The sequence below is a fragment of the Scomber japonicus genome, chromosome 9, assembly GCF_027409825.1.
Source record: "Scomber japonicus isolate fScoJap1 chromosome 9, fScoJap1.pri, whole genome shotgun sequence".
Classification (NCBI taxonomy): domain Eukaryota; kingdom Metazoa; phylum Chordata; class Actinopteri; order Scombriformes; family Scombridae; genus Scomber; species Scomber japonicus.
In genome coordinates this window covers 5,117,320-5,138,049 of record NC_070586.1, presented here as the reverse complement: position 1 = coordinate 5,138,049, position 20,730 = coordinate 5,117,320, and the positions used below count along the sequence as shown (strand labels likewise).

At 44.6% G+C, this 20,730-nt stretch overlaps 1 protein-coding gene across 1 annotated transcript in view; it reads left to right on the top strand.

Annotated features, from left to right (window-relative positions):
• Positions 1–8,543: 8,543 nt before the first annotated feature.
• The window catches only part of LOC128364328 (interleukin-6 receptor subunit beta), a 37,941-nt gene continuing 25,754 nt past the window's right edge, over positions 8,544–20,730 (top strand). Inside the window, exons 1-5 of the mRNA XM_053324869.1 lie at positions 8,544–8,678; positions 10,917–11,021; positions 13,502–13,613; positions 14,233–14,363; positions 19,157–19,284. Of these exons, the coding sequence (XP_053180844.1) occupies positions 8,567–8,678; positions 10,917–11,021; positions 13,502–13,613; positions 14,233–14,363; positions 19,157–19,284 (588 nt within the window). The 5' untranslated portion in view covers positions 8,544–8,566. The remainder of the gene's footprint in view (positions 8,679–10,916; positions 11,022–13,501; positions 13,614–14,232; positions 14,364–19,156; positions 19,285–20,730) is intronic.

The window sequence follows — 20,730 nt, the reverse complement described above, 5'->3', positions numbered from 1 at the left end:
ACACACACACAGAGAGACACACGGACTCACACACACACACACACACACAGAGACACACGGACTCACACACACACACACACACACACACACACACACACTGGGACTCATAGTGAAGCTGGTTGGTCCCAGCTCGGGTAAATACTGACTGCTCTCATCACGTTTGGGAAGCTTGGAACGCTCTCCTGGATGAAACCTGGAAAAATGACACCTGGGTTGTTTTTTTTCTTCCTGGAGACCTTCTTTTTTTTCTTTTTTTTTTTAAAGCCACGACAACGACACACAGATTTTCAAGCGCTGGGACTTTTTCAGTGCTGCCGTCACCGTTGGGGAGAGATATGGGTGCTTCTTTTTTTTTTTCTAATCACGACTTTGGTTTGAACAGTTTGTCTTTTTATTTTCTTACTAAATGTGTTATTTTTTTGTTATCTCTCTCTCTCTCTCTCTCTCTCTCTCTCTCTCTCTCTCTCTCTCTCTCTCTCTCTCTCTCTCTCTCTCTCTCTCTCTCTCTCTCTCTCTCTCTCTCTCTCTCTCTCTCTCTCTCTCTCTCTCTCTCTCCTGCCCTCCTGCCCTCCTAATCATGAAGCTTAAAATGATTGATTCCCTTCAGAGAGACGGGTGACAGGTTCGGTTCGGTTCGGTCCGGGTTCCCGTTAAAACTGGTTTGAATGGTAATGAACAGAAAGAAGCAGAGAGGCTGAGAGGCTCGTTAAAGACAAACAGGAAGTGATGATGGATGTATAGAAGCAATACGCTCGTACCAAAGTGATGCCTTTAAGACGTTAAGAAGAAGAAGAAGAAGGAGAAGAAAAAAACACTCCTGCTCGTGTGAAGTGAAGCAAAATGAAGAGCGATGGAAGACTCGAGCAGGGTCGGGTTTTTACAGGCAGGAGACGGTCGATTCGGTCTCACGTGAATTCTCCTGATAGGCGACGATAGCGTTTTCTGAGAGGATCGTATTTAAATGAAAGGACAAAAAAAGGTTGACGCTTCTTCTTCTTCTAATGAAATCTAGGATGGACGGCGACGGCGACAAAGTAAACGGTTGAATAAAGAAAAGTTTGCTGCTGATTTGAAGCCATGAACGTTAAGTCACACGTTTAGTCAGAAGAGCACTTAATATGAGTTAACAAAATAAAAGCCCAGCTGACTGGTTGGTTTATTAAATGTAGACTGAACTACGAGCTCACAGGAAGTGGTCCGCCCATTAATTAAAACCCATCAAATCTAATCTATGAATTACTTATTAAACCCAGTTCTTTGATACTAAAAGACATTTTTTTAAAAACGTTCATTTGAAGCCACGATATGAAAAGTCACAAACAGCGTCTGAGTTTACGATCGATGACTTTTTATTAGTATTATTATTACGTTGTCTCTTCTTTTTTTTTCTTTTTTTTTGGATAGATGAATTAAAAGCCAAAATGTAAACTTCATTATGACGTCTCAGATGAAATCATTAACTTCCTGTCTGCAGATGCTCAACAGGAAACAGGAAACATGGCTTTTTTTCTTATAGACTTTTGAGTTCGGAGCTGCATTCATATAATATAATTTCTTCTAAACAGATGTGATGATGATGATGATGATGAAATATTACAGATGCAGGATTTTTGAATTTTGGGGTTTTTTTTGTAGCGGCCATATTTACATTACACATGATGGAGGTGCGTCATAATCTTTTTTTTTTTTTATGTTAATGATTTCACTCACACTATGATGATATGACTTCTACTACTACTACTACTTCTGCTGCAGCTTTTTATACTTTAAAATCCAACAATAATAGTAGCAGTGGGGGGGTTTTTTTTGGATGTGAGTGAGTTTTTTTTTTGGGGGGGGGGGGGGGGGGGGATTGTAGCGACGTCATGCTGTTCCTGAAATCATGTGACCAGGTTTTGAGCAGAGAGGGTTCCAGCAAGAGGTGGAAAAATGAAAAATGTGTGTATAGTTATTATTTTTGTGTCTTTTTTTTTTTTTTTTTTTTTTTTTGTACATAAGCTGAAAAGCAGAGCTGCAACAGAAACACATCCAAGTCTTTGAAAGGCTAAAATAATTCTCTCTCTCTCTCTCTCTCTCTCTCTTGGTGCATCTCTGTTTGTTTGAAAAGAGAAAAAAAAGAAAAAACCACTGCGAGGAAATCATTTTTTTTTTTTTTTTTTTTTTTAAGGACTAAAAGGGGAATTTTTTTTTTGTTTTTTTTGTTTTATACTTGTTTTGTTGTTTCCTGTGTGTGTGTGTGTGTGTGTGTGTGTGTGTCTGACATCCATTAACTTGACATTTTTAACAGGTTTCATCGACCCCGAAAGTCACGAAACTCCCCTTTAAAAAAAAAAAAAAAGGACTAAAAAAGACATGGATGAACTGAACCTTAATTTCAAGAAAAGTTGTTTTTTTGTCTACAGCAGCAGTAATGCACTCCTCTGCCGTGTGTGTGTGTGTGAATGGAGAGTGTGTGTGTGTGTGTGTGTGTGTGTGTGTGTGTGTGTGTGTGTGTGTGTGTGTGTGTGTTAAAAGCTTCTTTACTGCTGTATTTCGCTGCTCAGTGTCCAAACAGCACTGAAGCAGACACACAGAGGAGTTAAATCCCCCTTTCTTTCTTTTTTTTCTTTTTTTTTTCTTTACTAATCTGTACAGCATTTCTCTTTTTTTTTGTTTTTCTTATTTTTTTAATTATTTCTTTATTTTTGTTTGTTTGTTTTTCTTGTTTTTTTTTTGTTTTTTTGGCTGTTAGTCATTTTTAAATGTTTGTACAAGGGCGATTTTTTTTGTTTTTTTTGTTTTGTTTCCATTTTTCTATAAGAAAAAAAAAAGATGAGCAAGAAAATGAGCTGAAATTTTGCTTTTGATGAAAAAAAAAAAAAATTAAACAAACACGAGGAACATTTGGCAACTTCCTGTCTGGTATTTCTCCACTCCACGTGTGTGTGTGTGTGTGTGATGTTGGTTGAACGCCATATTTAAGGGAAATACTTTTATAATAGAGCTAAATGAAATGATGATTTTTGAGTAACATGAATAGAAAGACCAACCATTGCTGTCAAATTAAGAGAATATTTCCACTTTATTTAACCTGTTATTTCTTTTTTACTCTTCATATTTCTCTCTTCCCTCCCTCTAGGCCTTGTGCATCTACTTCCACACATATATGTAGGTAACTGTCACCATCAGATAGAGAAATAGTGACATATACAGTCAAGCCCGAAATTATTCATACCCCTGGCAAATTTTGACTTAAAGCTACGTTAAGTCAAAATTTAACTTTAAGTTGTTTTTTTGACCGGAAATGACACAGATGTCTCCCAGAAGACAATAAGACAATGTACAAGAGGCATCATTGTGGAAAAAAAAAAATTTGTCAGTCATGTTTGACATTTGAACAAAAAGTGGCATGTCAAAAAAAGTCAAAAATTTGCCAGGGGTATGAATAATTTCGGGCTTGACTGTATGTATAAATTACATTTAAAAAGAAGAAACTTTAACTCTCAACCCAAGACGTACAAACCGGCCTGTGCTACCTTGTTAATGAGTATTTTTAGTTACTTAAACTCTCTTTAACTTGCCATATAAAGCATATTTAACTTAAAAAGTGCTCCATAAATTAAATATATTAATATTAAAATAGCCACACCCAACCAAAAACTCCACATGCATAATTTGAGTGGATGTTAGACGGTTGAACAACTCGATTTTTACTATTATTATTAAAGTTTTCCAGTCCTGAAGCAGTGATGTAAGGGTCATACTGTATTTTTAAAGCTTCAGTCAGGATGAAATCCGCCTGGCCGAAGGCAGGGCAGGAAGTAACGCAAGCCTTGCTGTACAGTGTGTTGGTTGCCACATTGAGTGGTTTTAAGGGTTGGGTGGGTGCATATTTGACTTTCCCTTTTTTTGTACCGCAGATGGAAAAATTCAGCTACAGTAGATACATAACGTACTTATCATCTTATAGCAGTCGTAAGGTATTTAGATCTTACTTATAATTAAGAATAAACAGGTTGGATCGACTACATTTAAAATACAGGCCTTGGTCAACATGTAAGAAACAAGATTGTGAGACTTTATGAAGATTGACGATCATCAGTAAACTGCTGAACAGAAGCTCAAACACAGCTGCAGCCGAGGTGAGGAGGCACAGGAGGGTTAGATCTGGGTATCGGCGCTCTATACCTTTTTAAAGTCCGTGTAAAGTAAGAATAAATATGTGTTCTGAGTTTGACATACCACAGAAAAGTGTGTTGTTAACCACCCTGCCAAATTTGAATGATTAAAAAAATCGGCAAATATATGAAATTAGGCTTCAAAGTTGTGTAAAAATCTGCCTCTTTCTCCGCTAGCAAATGCTGTGGGCGTGGCCTCCGAGTCCGCTGAAGCCCCGCCCCCTACCAAGTGTCACCTGTCAATCAAAGTCACCACCTCTACCAGAAAGCTCTAGCCGCAGCCACAGCTAGCTTTACAGCTAACTCGGCTACTAGCTCGGCGGCTAGCTCAGTAGCTAACTGGCTAACTGTAGACTGTAGTAGTAGTAGTGTGTGCTGAATGTATTTCTACCTCTACAGCAGCAGGGGCGGGTTTATGCTAATCACTAAATCCTGAACACAGAAATGTTGAAACACAGTTTGTGAAGCCTAGCTCCACAATTCAAATCTAAATGGTTGAAATGCTTTTTACACCTTTTTTAGAAAATACATTTATGACCTATTTAATGTGTTTAGAAGAAAATGTCTGAATGGATGATCCCAAACACAAAAACCCTAGAAAGAAGAAGTGAAAACTATGACTTGGTCTATCTTCAGTATATCTGCTGACCTGAACCCAATAAAACATATTTAGAGTGTTTTTAAAAGAGGAAGATGGATCAACAAAGAGCCAAAAACTATCATCTGGTATCATCTCTGCTCAGGAAGATCAAATCTGTCATCAAGAACAAAGACTGAGATTCGAAATAGGCCCATTAGAAGATTAGAAGACACTCTTAGATAGACTCTTTAAGGAGCATGATTGGGTAAGGTGGTTGTTTAATTGTATATGAGCCTTTAACCCTTTATAGGACACTCATTGAAAGGAAGGGGGGAAGGGAGGAAGGAAGGAAGAAAGAAGGCTGGGAGGAAGAAACGGAAGGAAGGAAGGAACGAAGGAAGGAAGGAAGGAAAGAAAGAAGGAAGGAAGGAAGAAGAAAGGGGGATGGAGGAAGGAAAGAAGGAAGGGAGGAGAGAAGGAGGGAGGGAGGAAGAACAGATGGAAGTAAGGAAAGGAAGGAAGGAAAGAAGGAAGGGAGGAGAGAAGGAGGGAGGGAGGAAGAACAGATGGAAGTAAGGAAAGGAAGTAAGGAAGGAAGGACGGAGGAAAGAAGGAAGGGAGGAGAGAAAGGAAAAGAGGAAGGGAAGAAAGAAGGCAGGGAGGAAGGAGGGGAGAAAAGGAGGAAGGAAGGAAGGAAGGAAGGATGGAAGGAAGGATATTTTGGGATGTTTACAGAAGTTACCAAATATAATTATTTGCCCAATAAAGAGTTAATAAGGGCAAAGCATCCTGGTGGAGATACAACTCATAAAATCCAAAATATATTAAAAACATGAGTGGAAATGTTTTTTTTTTACATCTTATTTCTACTCCTGCCTGTTTAACCTTCCTGTCGTCCTCCCGGGTCAAACTGACCCATCTGTTTTGACTGTTCCTTCTTTCCTTCCTTCCTTCCATCTGTCCTTCCTCTCTCCTTCTCTCTTTCCTTCCTTCCTTCCTTCCTTCCTTCCATCTGTCCTTCCTCTCTCCTTCTCTCTTACCTCCCTTCCTTCCTTCTTTCCTTCCTCCATCCCCCTTTCTTCCTTCCTCTCTCTCTCCTTTCTTCCTTCCTTCCTCCCTGCCTTCTTTCCTTTATTCCCGTCCTTCCTTCCTTCCCTCCTTCCTCCCTCCTTTCCTTCCTTCTTCTTCCCTTCCTTCCTTGACTCGAACACAACAGGAGGGTTAAGGGTTAAGTACATTTTTGGGACTTTTTGCCTTTAATGTAAAGGTTAGTAGAGAGAGACAGGAAACAGGAAACAGGAAGCAGAGAGAGGGGGGAATGACATGCAGGATAGGACCGCTGGATGTGAGATTTGAACTGGGGTCACCGGCAGCAAGGACTGCAGCCTCAACACATGTGGGCCGGATCATTAAAAAGATGGAAGGAAGGAAGGAAACAAGGATGGAAAGAAGGGAACAGTGATAGGAAGGAAAGAAAGGAGGGAAGGAAAGACAAAAGAAAGGAAGGAAGGAAGGAAAAGAAGATGAAGGAAAGATGGAAGGAAGGAAGGATGGATGGAAGGAAGGAAGGAATGAAGGGAGGAAGGAAGGAAAAGGGATTAGGAAGCAAAGAAGGAAGGAAGGAAGGAAGATGGAAGGAAGGAAGGAGGGAGGGAGGGAGGGAAGGAAAACAAAGAAGGAAAGAAGTAAGAAAGGGAGGAAGGAAAGAAGGACAGATGACAGGAGGGTATAGGAAGGAAAGAGAAGACAGGAAGGAAAGTGGGCCGGATTGGACCAAAAAGAAGATGAAGGAAAGATGGAAGGACGGAGGGAAGGAAGGGAGGGAAGGAGGAAGGGAGGAAGGAAGGAAGGAAGGAAGGAAAAGGGATTAGGAAGCAAAGAAGGAAGGAAGGAAGGAAAGGAAGAAAGGAAAAGAAGGTGAAGGAAAGATGGAAGGAAGGAAGGACAGAGGGAAGGAAACAAAGCAGGAAAGAAGACAAGGAAGGAAGGAAGCAAGGAAGGAAGGAAAGGAAGAAAGGAAGGAAGGAAGGACGGAGGGAAGGAAACAAAGAAGGAAAGAAGTAAGAAAGGGAGGAAGGAAAGAAGGACAGATGACAGGAGGGTATAGGAAGGAAAGAGAAGACAGGAAGGAAAGTGGGCCGGATTGGACCAAAAAGAAGATGAAGGAAAGATGGAAGGACGGAGGGAAGGAGGGGAGGGAAGGAGGAAGGGAGGAAGGAAGGAAGGAAGGAAGGAAGGAAAAGGGATTAGGAAGCAAAGAAGGAAGGAAAGGAAGAAAGGAAAAGAAGGTGAAGGAAAGATGGAAGGAAGGAAGGACAGAGGGAAGGAAACAAAGCAGGAAAGAAGACAAGGAAGGAAGGAAGCAAGGAAGGAAGGAAAGGAAGGAAGGAAGGAAGGAAGGACGGAGGGAAGGAAACAAAGAAAGAAAGAAGTAAGAAAGGGAGGAAGGAAAGAAGGACAGATGACAGACAGGAGGGTATAGGAAGGAAAAGAAGACAGGAAGGAAAGTGGGCCGGATTGGACGCCTTGGCGGGCCGGTTCTGGCCCACGGGCCTCATGTTTGACACCCCTGGTTTAAAATCTATAAATTTGAGCATTTCTATTATAAAGAGGATCCACACAAGGCCCAATGTAATCTCACGTGGGCCGGATCATTAAAAAGATGGATGGATGGAAGGAAAGAAGAAAGGGAGGAAGGACAGATAGAAGGAAGAAAGGAAGGAGGAGAAGGAAGGAAGGAAGGAAGGAAGGAAGGAAGGAAGGAAGAAAGGGAGGAAGGACAGATAGAAGGAAGAAAGGAAGGAGAAGGAGGAGAAGGAAGGAAGAAAGGGAGGAAGGACAGATAGAAGGAAGGAAGGAAGGAAGGAGGAGAAGGAAGGAAGGAAGAAAGGGAGGAAGGACAGATAGAAGGAAGAAAGGAAGGAGGAGAAGGAAGAAAGGGAGGAAGGACAGATAGAAGGAAGGAAGGAAGGAAGGAGGAGAAGGAAGGAAGGAAGGAAGGTAGGAAGGACAGATAGAAGGAAGAAAGGAAGGAAAAGGAGGAGAAGGAGGAGAAGGAAGGAAGAAAGGGAGGAAGGACAGATAGAAGGAAGAAAGGAAGGAAGGAGGAGAAGGAAGGAAGGAAGAAAGGGAGGAAGGACAGAAAGAAGGAAGAAAGGAAGGAAAAGAAGGAGGAGAAGGAAGAAAGGAAGGAAAAGGAGGAAGAGAAGGAAGGAAGGAAGAAAGGGAGGAAGGACAGATAGAAGGAAGAAAGGAAGGAGGAGAAGGAAGAAAGGGAGGAAGGACAGATAGAAGGAAGAAAGGAAGGAAAAGAAGGAGAAGGAGGAGAAGGAAGGAAGAAAGGGAGGAAGGACAGATAGAAGGAAGAAAGGAAGGAAAAGAAGGAAGAGTAGACAGGAATGAAAGATGGAAGGAAGGAAGGAAGGAAAAATAAGACAGGAAGGAAGGAAGAAAGGACAGATGCAAGGAAAGAAGTAAGGATGGTGGCCGCATGTTTGACATCCCTGCTATAGTTCATGATTATTGGCCAACTTTCTGTCTGCTTGCAACACTCAACAGGACCTCCCCCCCCTCCCTCCCTCCTCCCCCTCCCCCCCTCCCTCCCCCCCCCCCACACACACACACCACCCCTCCCTCCTCCCCTCCCTCCTTCGCTGCTCTAAGTTTATCTACAGCTTCCTCATCCTCCTCTCATATCGAACCCATCACAGATACAGATCACACACACTCTCTCGTTTCTGGATTCTACAAACTGTCTTTTTTTCTTTCCTTTTTTTCTTTTTTCTTTCTTTTTTTTGATGAGGAGAAGAACAAGAAGAAGCTGCAGTAAATGGACAGATGTGTTTTTTTTGAACCTGTGAAGATGGATGTCTGGATGTCTCTCTCTCTGCAGCTTTCTGCTTGGACAGTGATGAGCCTCCTCTGTGTCTCTTCTTCTCTCAGTGAGTAATCTACAAACCCTTTCATTAAGAGAAGAGGCTTGGTGGGAGGAGGGATTAAAACTTTAAACTCTAATATATGTAAATGTGATTAGGGCTGCAGCTAGCGTTCATTTTTTGTAATCGATTATTTCATCGATTAATCGAGTAATCTAATAAATTATTTTGCCTTATTAAATAGCGAAAGTAAAAATGAGAACATGAACAATGAGAGGTGGGAGGTGTTTTGCATTGCAGGGATTAAACTTTAAACTCTAATATATGTAAAGCTAGCGATTATTTTTGTAATCGATTATTCTATCGATTAATCTATCGATTAATCGAGTAATCTAATACATTTTTTTAAAAGATTTTGTTGGCATAGACACCTTTATTATTAATCAGTAGATCGACAGGAAAGATGGGAGAGAGAGGGGGGTGACATGCAGCAAAGGACCTCCGTTCGGGGTTCGAACCGGGGTCGGCTGCATATGTGGCATGAGAAGGAAGCAAAGGAGGGAAGGGAGGAAGGAAGAAGGAAGCAAAGGAGGGAGGGAGGAAGGAAGGAGAAAGGAAGGAGGGAAGAAAGGAAGGAGGGAAGGAAGGAAAAGAAGAAAGAAGGGAGGAAGGGTGGAAGGAAGAAAGGAAGAAAGGGAGGGAGGGAGGGAGGGAGGGAGGAAGGAAGGAGAAAGGAAGGTAGAGAAAGCTAGGAAGGAAGGAAGGAAGGAAGGAAGGAGGGAAGGAAGGAGGGAAGGAAGCAAGGAAGGAAGGAAGGAAGGGAGGGAGGAAGGAAGGAAGGATGGAAAGAAGGAAGGATGGAGGAAGGAAGGAAGGAAGTAGACAGGAAACATGGGAGAGAGAGGGGGGGTGACATGCAGCAAAGGACCTCTGTTTGGGGTTCGAACCGGGGTCGGCTGCATATGTGGCATGAGAAGGAAGCAAAGGAGGGAAGGGAGGAAGGAAGAAGGAAGAAAAGGAGAGAGGGAGGAAGGAAGGAGAAAGGAAGGAGGGAAGGAAGGAAGGAAGGAAGGAAGGAAGGAGGGAAGGAAGGAAAAGAAGAAAGAAGGGAGGAAGGGTGGAAGGAAGAAAGGAAGAAAGGGAGGGAGGGAGGGAGGGAGGAAGGAGAAAGGAAGAGAAAGCTAGGAAGGAAGGAAGGAAGTAGATTGACAGGAAACATGGGAGAGAGAGAGGGGGGGGTGACATGCAGCAAAGGACCTCTGTTCGGGGTTTGAACCGGGGTCGGCTGCATATGTGGCATGAGAAGGAAGCAAAGGAGGGAAGGGAGGAAGGAAAAAGGAAGCAAAGGAGGAAGGAAGGAAGGAGATCGACAGGAAACATGGGAGAGAGAGGGGGGGTGACATGCAGCAAAGGACCTCCGTTCGGGGTTCGAACCGGGGTCGGCTGCATATGTGGCATGCGCTCTAACCACTCGACCACCTGCGCGCCCTAATAAATTATTTTGCTTTCTTATTAAATAGTGAAAGTAAAAATGAGAAAAAGGACAAAAAAGACATGTCTCTGAACATGAACAATCAAGTGGGTTTTATTCAAAAACTAAACCCATTTATTGCATTTAACTGCATTATCTTCTGAAACTAATAAATGAAAATATTAATACAGTAAAGTCAAATTACTTTGAAACAAGATTTATAACTTAAACAAAAGCTGTTCAGAGTCAACACGAGAGGATGAATGATGAAAGGAAGGATGTAAGGAAGGAAGGAAGGAAGGAAGGGAGGAAGGACGAAGGAAGGGAAGGAAGGAAGGCAAGGAATAAAGGAAAAGAAGATGAAGGAAAGATGGAAGGAAGGAAGGACGGAGGGAAGGAATGAAGGGAGGAAGGAAGGAAAGGAAGAAAGGAAAAGAAGGTGAAGGAAAGATAGAAGGAAGGAAGGACAGAGGGAAGGAAACAAAGCAGGAAAGAAGACAAGGAAGGAAGGAAGGAAGGAAGGAAGGAAGGAAAGGAAGAAAGGAAAAGAAAATTAAGGAAAGATGAAAGGAAGGAAGGACGGACGGAGGGAAGGAAACAAAGAAGGAAAGAAGTAAGAAAGGGAGGAAGGAAAGAAGGACAGATGACAGGAGGGTATAGGAAGGAAAAGAAGACAGGAAGGAAAGTGGGCCGGATTGGACGCCTTGGCGGGCCGGTTCTGGCCCACGGGCCGCATGTTTGACACCCCTGGTTTAGATCATTAAAGACTTAAAGGAGCTGAATCCTCCTCGGGTGGAGCTTCGATGTTGAATCCTAACGTTGGTTTTTCTCAGGAGTGACGGTGAGGGACTCTGATCTGAAGGAGTGTGAGACGGAAGACAACGTGTGTGTCACTGACCGCAAAGACTGTGGGCAGCGACCACACACATCCATACTGGGTGAGTACACACACACACACACACACACACACACACACACACACACACACACACTCTTATGGTGTGTTGGTGGTCGGATGTTCTTATCATTGTTGGTTTGGTTGGTTGGATGTGGTTTAGTTTAAATTTAAAGGAGGGAGGAAGGAGGGAGGGAGGAAGGAAGGAAGGAAGGAAGCAAGGAAGGAAGGAAGGGAGGAAGGTAGGAAGGAAGGAAGGATGGGAGGAAGAAAGGAAGGAAGGAAGGAAGGGAGAAAGGTAGGAAGGAGGGAAGGAAGGGAGGGAGGGAAGAAGGGAGGAAGAAAGGAAGGAGGGAAGGAAGGAAGGAAGGAAGGAAGGAAGGAAGGAAGGAAGGAAGGAAGGAAAGGAGGATGGGAGGAAGGAAGGAAGGAAGGAAGGAAGAAAGAAGCAAAGGAAGGAAGGAAAGGAGGATGGGAGGAAGGAAGGAAGGGATGGAGGGAGGAAGGGAGGGAGGAAGGAAGGAAAAGAGGATGGGAGGAAGGAAGAAAGAAGCAAAGGAAGGAAGGGACGAAGGAAGGAGAAAGGAAGGAAAGGAAGGAAGGAGGAAGGAAAGGAGGGAGGAAGGGAGGAAGGAGGGAAGGAAGGAAGGAAGGAAGGAAGGAAGGAGAACATATTAGAGGATTGTTGGTTTGGTTGGTTGGATTGTTGACCTCAATTTGACTCGTTAGTGAACTCACTCGTAGTTATAGAGCTTCATACTCAGCTTTATTTATTCTTAAGATCATGAACTTATCATAGTATGTTTATTTTTGTGTCCATGTGGTTTATTTGCTGCGACAACTTTAAATCTTTAAAACAGCAGTTCTCCTTGACACACCTGCACACAGTGTTTCAGGAAGTCGGCAGGTCGGTTGTTGTTCCTCCATCTTGGAGAGGTCGCTACAGTTCTTCTTCTTCTTCTTCTGTCTCTTCATGTTAATCCCAGACTGACTCCATGATGTTGAGATCAGAACCGTCTGCTGCAGGACTCTGGCCGCGTTCACACTGCAGCAAATCTGATTCAAATCCGATTTTTAGGCCTGACTGTTCAAACTGTTTTTAGCAAGTGTCCAAATTGGATTTGGCTCTGTTCAGACTGGGCCACACTAATGACCAATCCATTGCTGTGGCAACGTAGTCAGAGCGGAGGCGTCATCTAGCGTGTATTGTGTGATGTCATATGATTGCGATAGCGACAACAAACCCTTGAGCTTCGCTTGAACCGATCCATCTCCCCAAAGATTAAGAATATGGTTTGGCCCTCTGTCCATGGACTGATGTTTACGATGTCCTCCGTTGCCTCCAGTGATATCACCTAGCAACAACAACTGGAATAAGTCCTCCAGTGATATCGCCTAGCAACAACACCTGGAATAAGTCCTCCAGTGATATCACCTCGCAACAACAACTGGAATAAGTCCTCCAGTGATATCACCTAGCAACAACAACTGGAATAAATCCTCCAGTGATATCGCCTAGCAACAACAACTGGATTAAGTCCTCTAGTGATATCACCTAGCAACAACAACTGGAATAAATCCTCCAGTGATATCGCCTAGCAACAACACCTGGAATAAGTCCTCCAGTGGTATCACCTAGCAACAACAACTGGATTAAGTCCTCTAGTGATATCACCTAGCAACAACAACTGGAATAAGTCCTCCAGTGATATCGCCTAGCAACAACACCTGGAATAAGTCCTCCAGTGATATTGCCTAGCAACAACAACTGGAATAAGTCCTCCAGTGATATCACCTAGCAACAACAGCTGGAATAAGTCCTCCAGTGATATTGCCTAGCAACAACACCTGGAATAAGTCCTCCAGTGATATCACCTAGCAACAACAGCTGGAATAAGTCCTCCAGTGATATTGCCTAGCAACAACAACTGGAATAAGTCCTCCAGTGATATTGCCTAGCAACAACAACTGGAATAAGTCCTCCAGTGATATCGCCTAGCAACAACAACTGGAATAAGTCCTCCAGTGATATTGCCTAGCAACAACAACTGGAATAAGCGCGGGCCTGGTGTCGCATATAGTGACGTAGCGTAGAGACATACAGTAGAGAGACGTCACGGACAGTCAGAACCAGTGTGAGTGTTTGGATGTTCAGACTCAGACACATCTGTCCAAATGAGATCTGAAACTTCCTCCCAAAGGTGGTTTATATCTAGTTTGTAAAAATCGGATTTAATGTGATTTATGACTGTTCAGACTTCATAAGAGCCATGTGGTTCCAATCAAGATCGGCTAAAAATCGGATTTTTTGGCTTGCAGTGTGAAGGCAGCCTTTGTTCTTCTTGTTGATAAGGATACTTTTTCATAACCGTGGATGTATGTTTGGGCTCGTTGTCATACTGCAGAATACATCCAGACAATCTAAAGTGCCTAAAATGTACACATAGTACTGTATTTGACTGATGATGACAGTGTTACTGGCTGGTTATAAACAGACCCTCCTGTCTTGTTGCGTCCTCGCAGAGACCCTGAACGTCTCGTGTTACTTCAACAACTCATTACCCAGGTCCCTGACGTGTGAGTGGAGTCAGTCTGACAGCTTCACTGAGTCCGACGCCTCGTTCATCTTCAGCAGGTAAACACTCAACACAGACATAATGTAGGGAGGGAGGGAAGGAAGGAAGGGAAGGAAGGAAGGAAGGGAAGGGAGGGAAGGAAGGGAAGGAAGGAAGGCAAGGAAGGAAGGAGGGAGGGAAGGAAGGCAGGGAAGGAAGGAGGGAGGGAAGGAAGGAAGGCAAGGAAGGAGGGAGGGAAGGAAGGAAGGAAGGAAGGAGGGAGGGAAGGGAGGGAGGCAGGGAAGGAAGGAAGGAAGGGAAGGGAGGGAGGGAAGGAAGGAAGACAAGGAAGGAGGGAGGGAAGGAAGGAAGGAAGGAAGGAGGGAGGGAAGGAAGGAAGGCAGGGAAGGAAGGAAGGAAGGAGGGAGGGAAGGAAGGATGGATGGAATGGAGGAAGGGAGGGAAGGAAGGAAGGAAGGAAGGAAGGAAGGAGGGAGGGAAAGGAGGGAGGGAGGAAGGAAGGGGGGAAGGAAGGAAGCTTCTACAAGTCGAGGCTTTCTATTTATACCTGAAAATTTCAAAACTATAATAACCTTGATGAATTACATGTTAGGCCGTGCTGGATATGTTATTTTTGACTCTATATCTGCAGAATAATCTCAGTAGTTTCCTTCCTTCTTCTTTCTTTTGCACCTTCAGTGAGAGGATTTTCTCCTGTAAGGGCATCTTAAGAGTGGGCAGCATCTTCAATTTGACGGTCCGGATGAAAAACTACCTGATGGGGACAGAGATCTGGTCCCAGCCTCATTCTGGTCCACTGGAAAATATAAGTAAGTGTCTGTTTGACTGGTGATGGTTACACCGACCTGACGTTGCTGTTTGACTGGTGATGGTTACACTGACCTGACGTGACTGTTTAACAGGTGATGGTTACACTGACCTGACTGTTTGATTGGTGATGGTTACACTGACCTGACGTTACTGTTTGACTGGTGATGGTTACACTGACCTGACGTGTCTGTTTGACAGGTGATGGTTACACTGACCTGACGTGACTGTTTAACAGGTGATGGTTACACTGACCTGACTGTTTGATTGGTGATGGTTACACTGACCTGACGTTACTGTTTGACTGGTGATGGTTACACTGACCTGACGTGACTGTTTGACTGGTGATGGTTACACTGACCTGACGTTACTGTTTGACTGGTGATGGTTACACTGACCTGACCTGACTGTTTGACTGGTGATGGTTACACTGACCTGACGTTACTGTTTGACTGGTGATGGTTACACTGACCTGACGTTGCTGTTTGACTGGTGATGGTTACACTGACCTGACGTGTCTGTTTGACTGGTGATGGTTACACTGACCTGACGTGACTGTTTGACTGGTGATGGTTACACCGACCTGACGTGTCTGTTTGACTGGTGATGGTTACACTGACCTGACGTGACTGTTTGACTGGTGATGGTTACACCGACCTGACGTGTCTGTTTGACTGGTGATGGTTACACTGACCTGACGTGACTGTTTGACTGGTGATGGTTACACCGACCTGACGTTGCTGTTTGACTGGTGATGGTTACACTGACCTGACGTGACTGTTTAACAGGTGATGGTTACACTGACCTGACTGTTTGATTGGTGATGGTTACACTGACCTGACGTGTCTGTTTGACTGGTGATGGTTACACCGACCTGACGTTACGGTTTGACTGGTGATGGTTACACTGACCTGACGTGACTGTTTAACAGGTGATGGTTACACTGACCTGATGTGACTGTTTGACAGGTGATGGTTACACTGACCTGACGTGACTGTTTGACTGGTGATGGTTACACTGACCTGACATTACTGTTTGACTGGTGATGGTTACACTGACCTGACTGTTTGACTGGTGATGGTTACACTGACCTGACATTACTGTTTGACTGGTGATGGTTACACTGACCTGACATGTCTGTTTGACTGGTGATGGTTACACTGACCTGACGTGACTGTTTGACTGGTGATGGTTACACTGACCTGACGTTGCTGTTTGACTGGTGATGGTTACACTGACCTGACGTGACTGTTTGACTGGTGATGGTTACACTGACCTGAGGTGACTGTTTGACTGGTGATGGTTACACCGACCTGACGTGTCTGTTTGACTGGTGATGGTTACACTGACCTGACGTGATGGTTACACTGACCTGACGTGACTGTTTAACAGGTGATGGTTACACTGACCTGTTAACGTGACTGTTTGACTGGTGATGGTTACACTGACCTGACGTGACTGTTTAACAGGTGATGGTTACACTGACCTGACGTTACTGTTTGACTGGTGATGGTTACACTGACCTGACGTGACTGTTTGACTGGTGATGGTTACACTGACCTGACGTGACTGTTTGACTGGTGATGGTTACACTGACCTGACTGTTTGACTGGTGATGGTTACACTGACCTGACGTTACTGTTTGACTGGTGATGGTTACACCGACCTGACGTGACTGTTTGACTGGTGACGGTTACACCGACCTGACATTACTGTTTGACTGGTGATAGTTACACCGACCTGACGTTACTGTTTGACTGGTGATGGTTACACCGACCTGATGTTACTGTTTGACTGGTGATGGTTACACTGACCTGACGTGACGTGACTGTTTGACTGGTGATGGTTACACAGACCTGACGTGACTGTTTGACTGGTGATGGTTACACTGACCTGACGTGACTGTTTGACAGGTGATGGTTACACTGACGTGACGTGACGTGACTGTTTGACTGGTGATGGTTACACAGACCTGACGTGACTGTTTGACTGGTGATGGTTACACTGACCTGACGTGACTGTTTAACAGGTGATGGTTACACTGACCTGACGTTACTGTTTGACTGGTGATGGTTACACTGACCTGACTGTTTGACTGGTGATGGTTACACTGACCTGACGTTACTGTTTGACTGGTGATGGTTACACTGACCTGACGTTGCTGTTTGACTGGTGATGGTTACACTGACCTGACGTTACTGTTTGACTGGTGATGGTTACACTGACCTGACGTTACTGTTTGACTGGTGATGGTTACACTGACCTGACGTGACTGTTTGTCTGGTGATGGTTACACTGACCTGACGTTACTGTTTGACTGGTGATGGTTACACTGACCTGACGTTGCTGTTTCACTGGTGATGGTTACACTGACCTGACGTGACTGTTTAACAGGTGATGGTTACACTGACCTGACGTGACTGTTTAACAGGTGATGGTTACACTGACCTGTCTGTTTGACTGGTGATGGTTACACTGACCTGACGTGACTGTTTAACAGGTGATGGTTACACTGACCTGTCTGTTTGACTGGTGATGGTTACACTGACCTGACGTGACTGTTTAACAGGTGATGGTTACACTGACCTGACGTTACTGTTTGACTGGTGATGGTTACACTGACCTGACGTGACTGTTTGACTGGTGATGGTTACACTGACCTGACGTGACTGTTTGACTGGTGATGGTTACACTGACCTGACTGTTTGACTGGTGATGGTTACACTGACCTGACGTTACTGTTTGACTGGTGATGGTTACACCGACCTGACGTGACTGTTTGACTGGTGACGGTTACACCGACCTGACATTACTGTTTGACTGGTGATAGTTACACCGACCTGACGTTACTGTTTGACTGGTGATGGTTACACCGACCTGATGTTACTGTTTGACTGGTGATGGTTACACTGACCTGACGTGACGTGACTGTTTGACTGGTGATGGTTACACAGACCTGACGTGACTGTTTGACTGGTGATGGTTACACTGACCTGACGTGACTGTTTGACAGGTGATGGTTACACTGACGTGACGTGACGTGACTGTTTGACTGGTGATGGTTACACAGACCTGACGTGACTGTTTGACTGGTGATGGTTACACTGACCTGACGTGACTGTTTAACAGGTGATGGTTACACTGACCTGACGTTACTGTTTGACTGGTGATGGTTACACTGACCTGACTGTTTGACTGGTGATGGTTACACTGACCTGACGTTACTGTTTGACTGGTGATGGTTACACTGACCTGACGTTGCTGTTTGACTGGTGATGGTTACACTGACCTGACGTTACTGTTTGACTGGTGATGGTTACACTGACCTGACGTTACTGTTTGACTGGTGATGGTTACACTGACCTGACGTGACTGTTTGTCTGGTGATGGTTACACTGACCTGACGTTACTGTTTGACTGGTGATGGTTACACTGACCTGACGTTGCTGTTTCACTGGTGATGGTTACACTGACCTGACGTGACTGTTTAACAGGTGATGGTTACACTGACCTGACGTGACTGTTTAACAGGTGATGGTTACACTGACCTGTCTGTTTGACTGGTGATGGTTACACTGACCTGACGTGACTGTTTAACAGGTGATGGTTACACTGACCTGTCTGTTTGACTGGTGATGGTTACACTGACCTGACGTGACTGTTTAACAGGTGATGGTTACACTGACCTGACTGTTTGATTGGTGATGGTTACACTGACCTGACGTTACTGTTTGACTGGTGATGGTTACACTGACCTGACGTGTCTGTTTGACTGGTGATGGTTACACCGACCTGACGTTACGGTTTGACTGGTGATGGTTACACTGACCTGACGTGACTGTTTAACAGGTGATGGTTACACTGACCTGATGTGACTGTTTGACAGGTGATGGTTACACTGACCTGACGTTAATGTGACTGTTTGACTGGTGATGGTTACACTGACCTGACGTTGCTGTTTGACTGGTGATGGTTACACTGACCTGACGTGACTGTTTGACAGGTGATGGTTACACTGACCTGACTGTTTGACTGGTGATGGTTACACTGACCTGACGTGACTGTTTGACTGGTGATGGTTACACTGACCTGACTGTTTGACTGGTGATGGTTACACTGACCTGACGTGACTGTTTGACTGGTGATGGTTACACTGACCTGAGGTGACTGTTTGACTGGTGATGGTTACACCGACCTGACGTGTCTGTTTGACTGGTGATGGTTACACTGACCTGACGTTACTGTTTGACTGGTGATGGTTACACTGACCTGACGTGACTGTTTGACTGGTGATGGTTACACTGACCTGACGTTACTGTTTGACTGGTGATGGTTACACTGACCTGACGTTACTGTTTGACTGGTGATGGTTACACTGACCTGACGTGACTGTTTGACTGGTGATGGTTACACTGACCTGACGTTACTGTTTGACTGGTGATGGTTACACTGACCTGACGTTAATGTTTGACTGGTGATGGTTACACTGACCTGACGTGACTGTTTAACAGGTGATGGTTACACTGACCTGACGTGACTGTTTGACTGGTGATGGTTACACTGACCTGACGTTACTGTTTAACAGGTGATGGTTACACTGACCTGACGTTACTGTTTGACTGGTGATGGTTACACTGACCTGACGTTACTGTTTGACTGGTGATGGTTACACTGACCTGACGTGACTGTTTGTCTGGTGATGGTTATACTGACCTGATGTTACTGTTTGACTGGTGATGGTTACACCGACCTGACGTGACTGTAATCCTCTCGTCTCTTTGCTTCCTGTCCTCAGCCAAACCCCGGCAGCCTGTCGTAACTGTACGTGGCTCCACTGAGGACTCCGTCAACGTGTCTTGGAGCACAACATTTGACGGCACGTGTCGGCTTCGTTACAGAGTCGACAATCACACGTGGACTGAGGTTAGGGAAACATACCCAACTGTGTTTGTTAGTTATACGTTACCAGGCCCGTCGCAACAGGACAGGCAACCAAGCAATTGCCTTGGGCCCCGAGCTGGCCAGGGGCCCCCAGACAACGACTGGTTATGAACTGAATGCAACGACAAACTGTGTGTGCGTCCCTTTAAATGCTGTGATGGTCAATGCAGGAAAGTGCAGCGACACTGTTATCGGAATCCCCCTCAAGGGGGCCCCCCACAGTAGGGGCTGCAGCGGTGGCTAACTCGGTTGCTAGCTCGGCGGCTAACTCGGCGGCTAGCTCGACGGCTAGGTCTGCGGCTAACTCAGCTAACTGGCTAACTGTAGACGGGATCATGTGTGTGTGTGTGTGTGTGTGTGTGTGCGTGTTCCCCGGTCACATACAAAGCGGGGAACATAGGACCCGGGGGAACATAGGGATGATCCTTGTTTATGTTAGCCACCTGCCCATTTGACATGCTGAACTACATATACAGTGAAAAGTTACTGGGTCTTTACAGTAATTTAAGCATTGCCTTGCGGCTACTCCTGACTCTTCCTGTGACTGTGGCCTCAGGTGAGAGGAGCTTTTCAGCTTTGAAGCTGATAAAGACATACATGAGGTCCACCATGAGCCAAGAGAGACTCACAGGACTGGCCGTTACGTCAATTGAGCGTGATGTTCGCCGGTCTTTGGACATGGAGGACATTGTGGTTGCCTTTGCTGAAGCTAAGGCTCGCAAACAGCAGATGTAGATATTTTGCATCTTTTTTAAAGGTTAATCTTTTATGTGCATGTGTACTTTTATCTATGTTGGATTTTATATTTAATACCGAATTTTCACTTTGTTTATATGTTGATTGCAAATGTTCAAATAAAATAAGTAAACATATGTGTGCAGTAGCCTATATGCAACATTTGTAAGCAGTATTTGTTAAGAAATACTTTATTGATATAATGTGTGGTTGAACTTCAACAGTGTGTCTATGCTGTGGTTCCTGTAGGCTTTGGGCGGGCGGGGTGGGATGGTGAGACGTAGGTTTTTTTGCTGTGGTCCAGGGGTGTCAGCGTCAGCGGACGGTGGTGGTGGGGGGGCCTCCAAGTCCATTTTGCTTGGGGCCCCCAAATTCCTTGAAACGGCCCTGTACGTTACGTTACGATACGATACGGTATAGTACGATATGATATGGTACGGAATAATACGATACAATACGGTACAATATGGTATAGTACAATATGATACTATATGGTATGATACAATGTGATATGGTACGGTATAGTACGATATAATACCGTACAATACGATACGTTACGGTACAATACGATATGATACGGTACAGTCCGGTTGTCCGAAACAATTCGACGTGGTATGATACCTTACCATACATTATGGTACGATATGATACGATACGGTACAGTCCGGTACAATATAATATGATACGATGCGA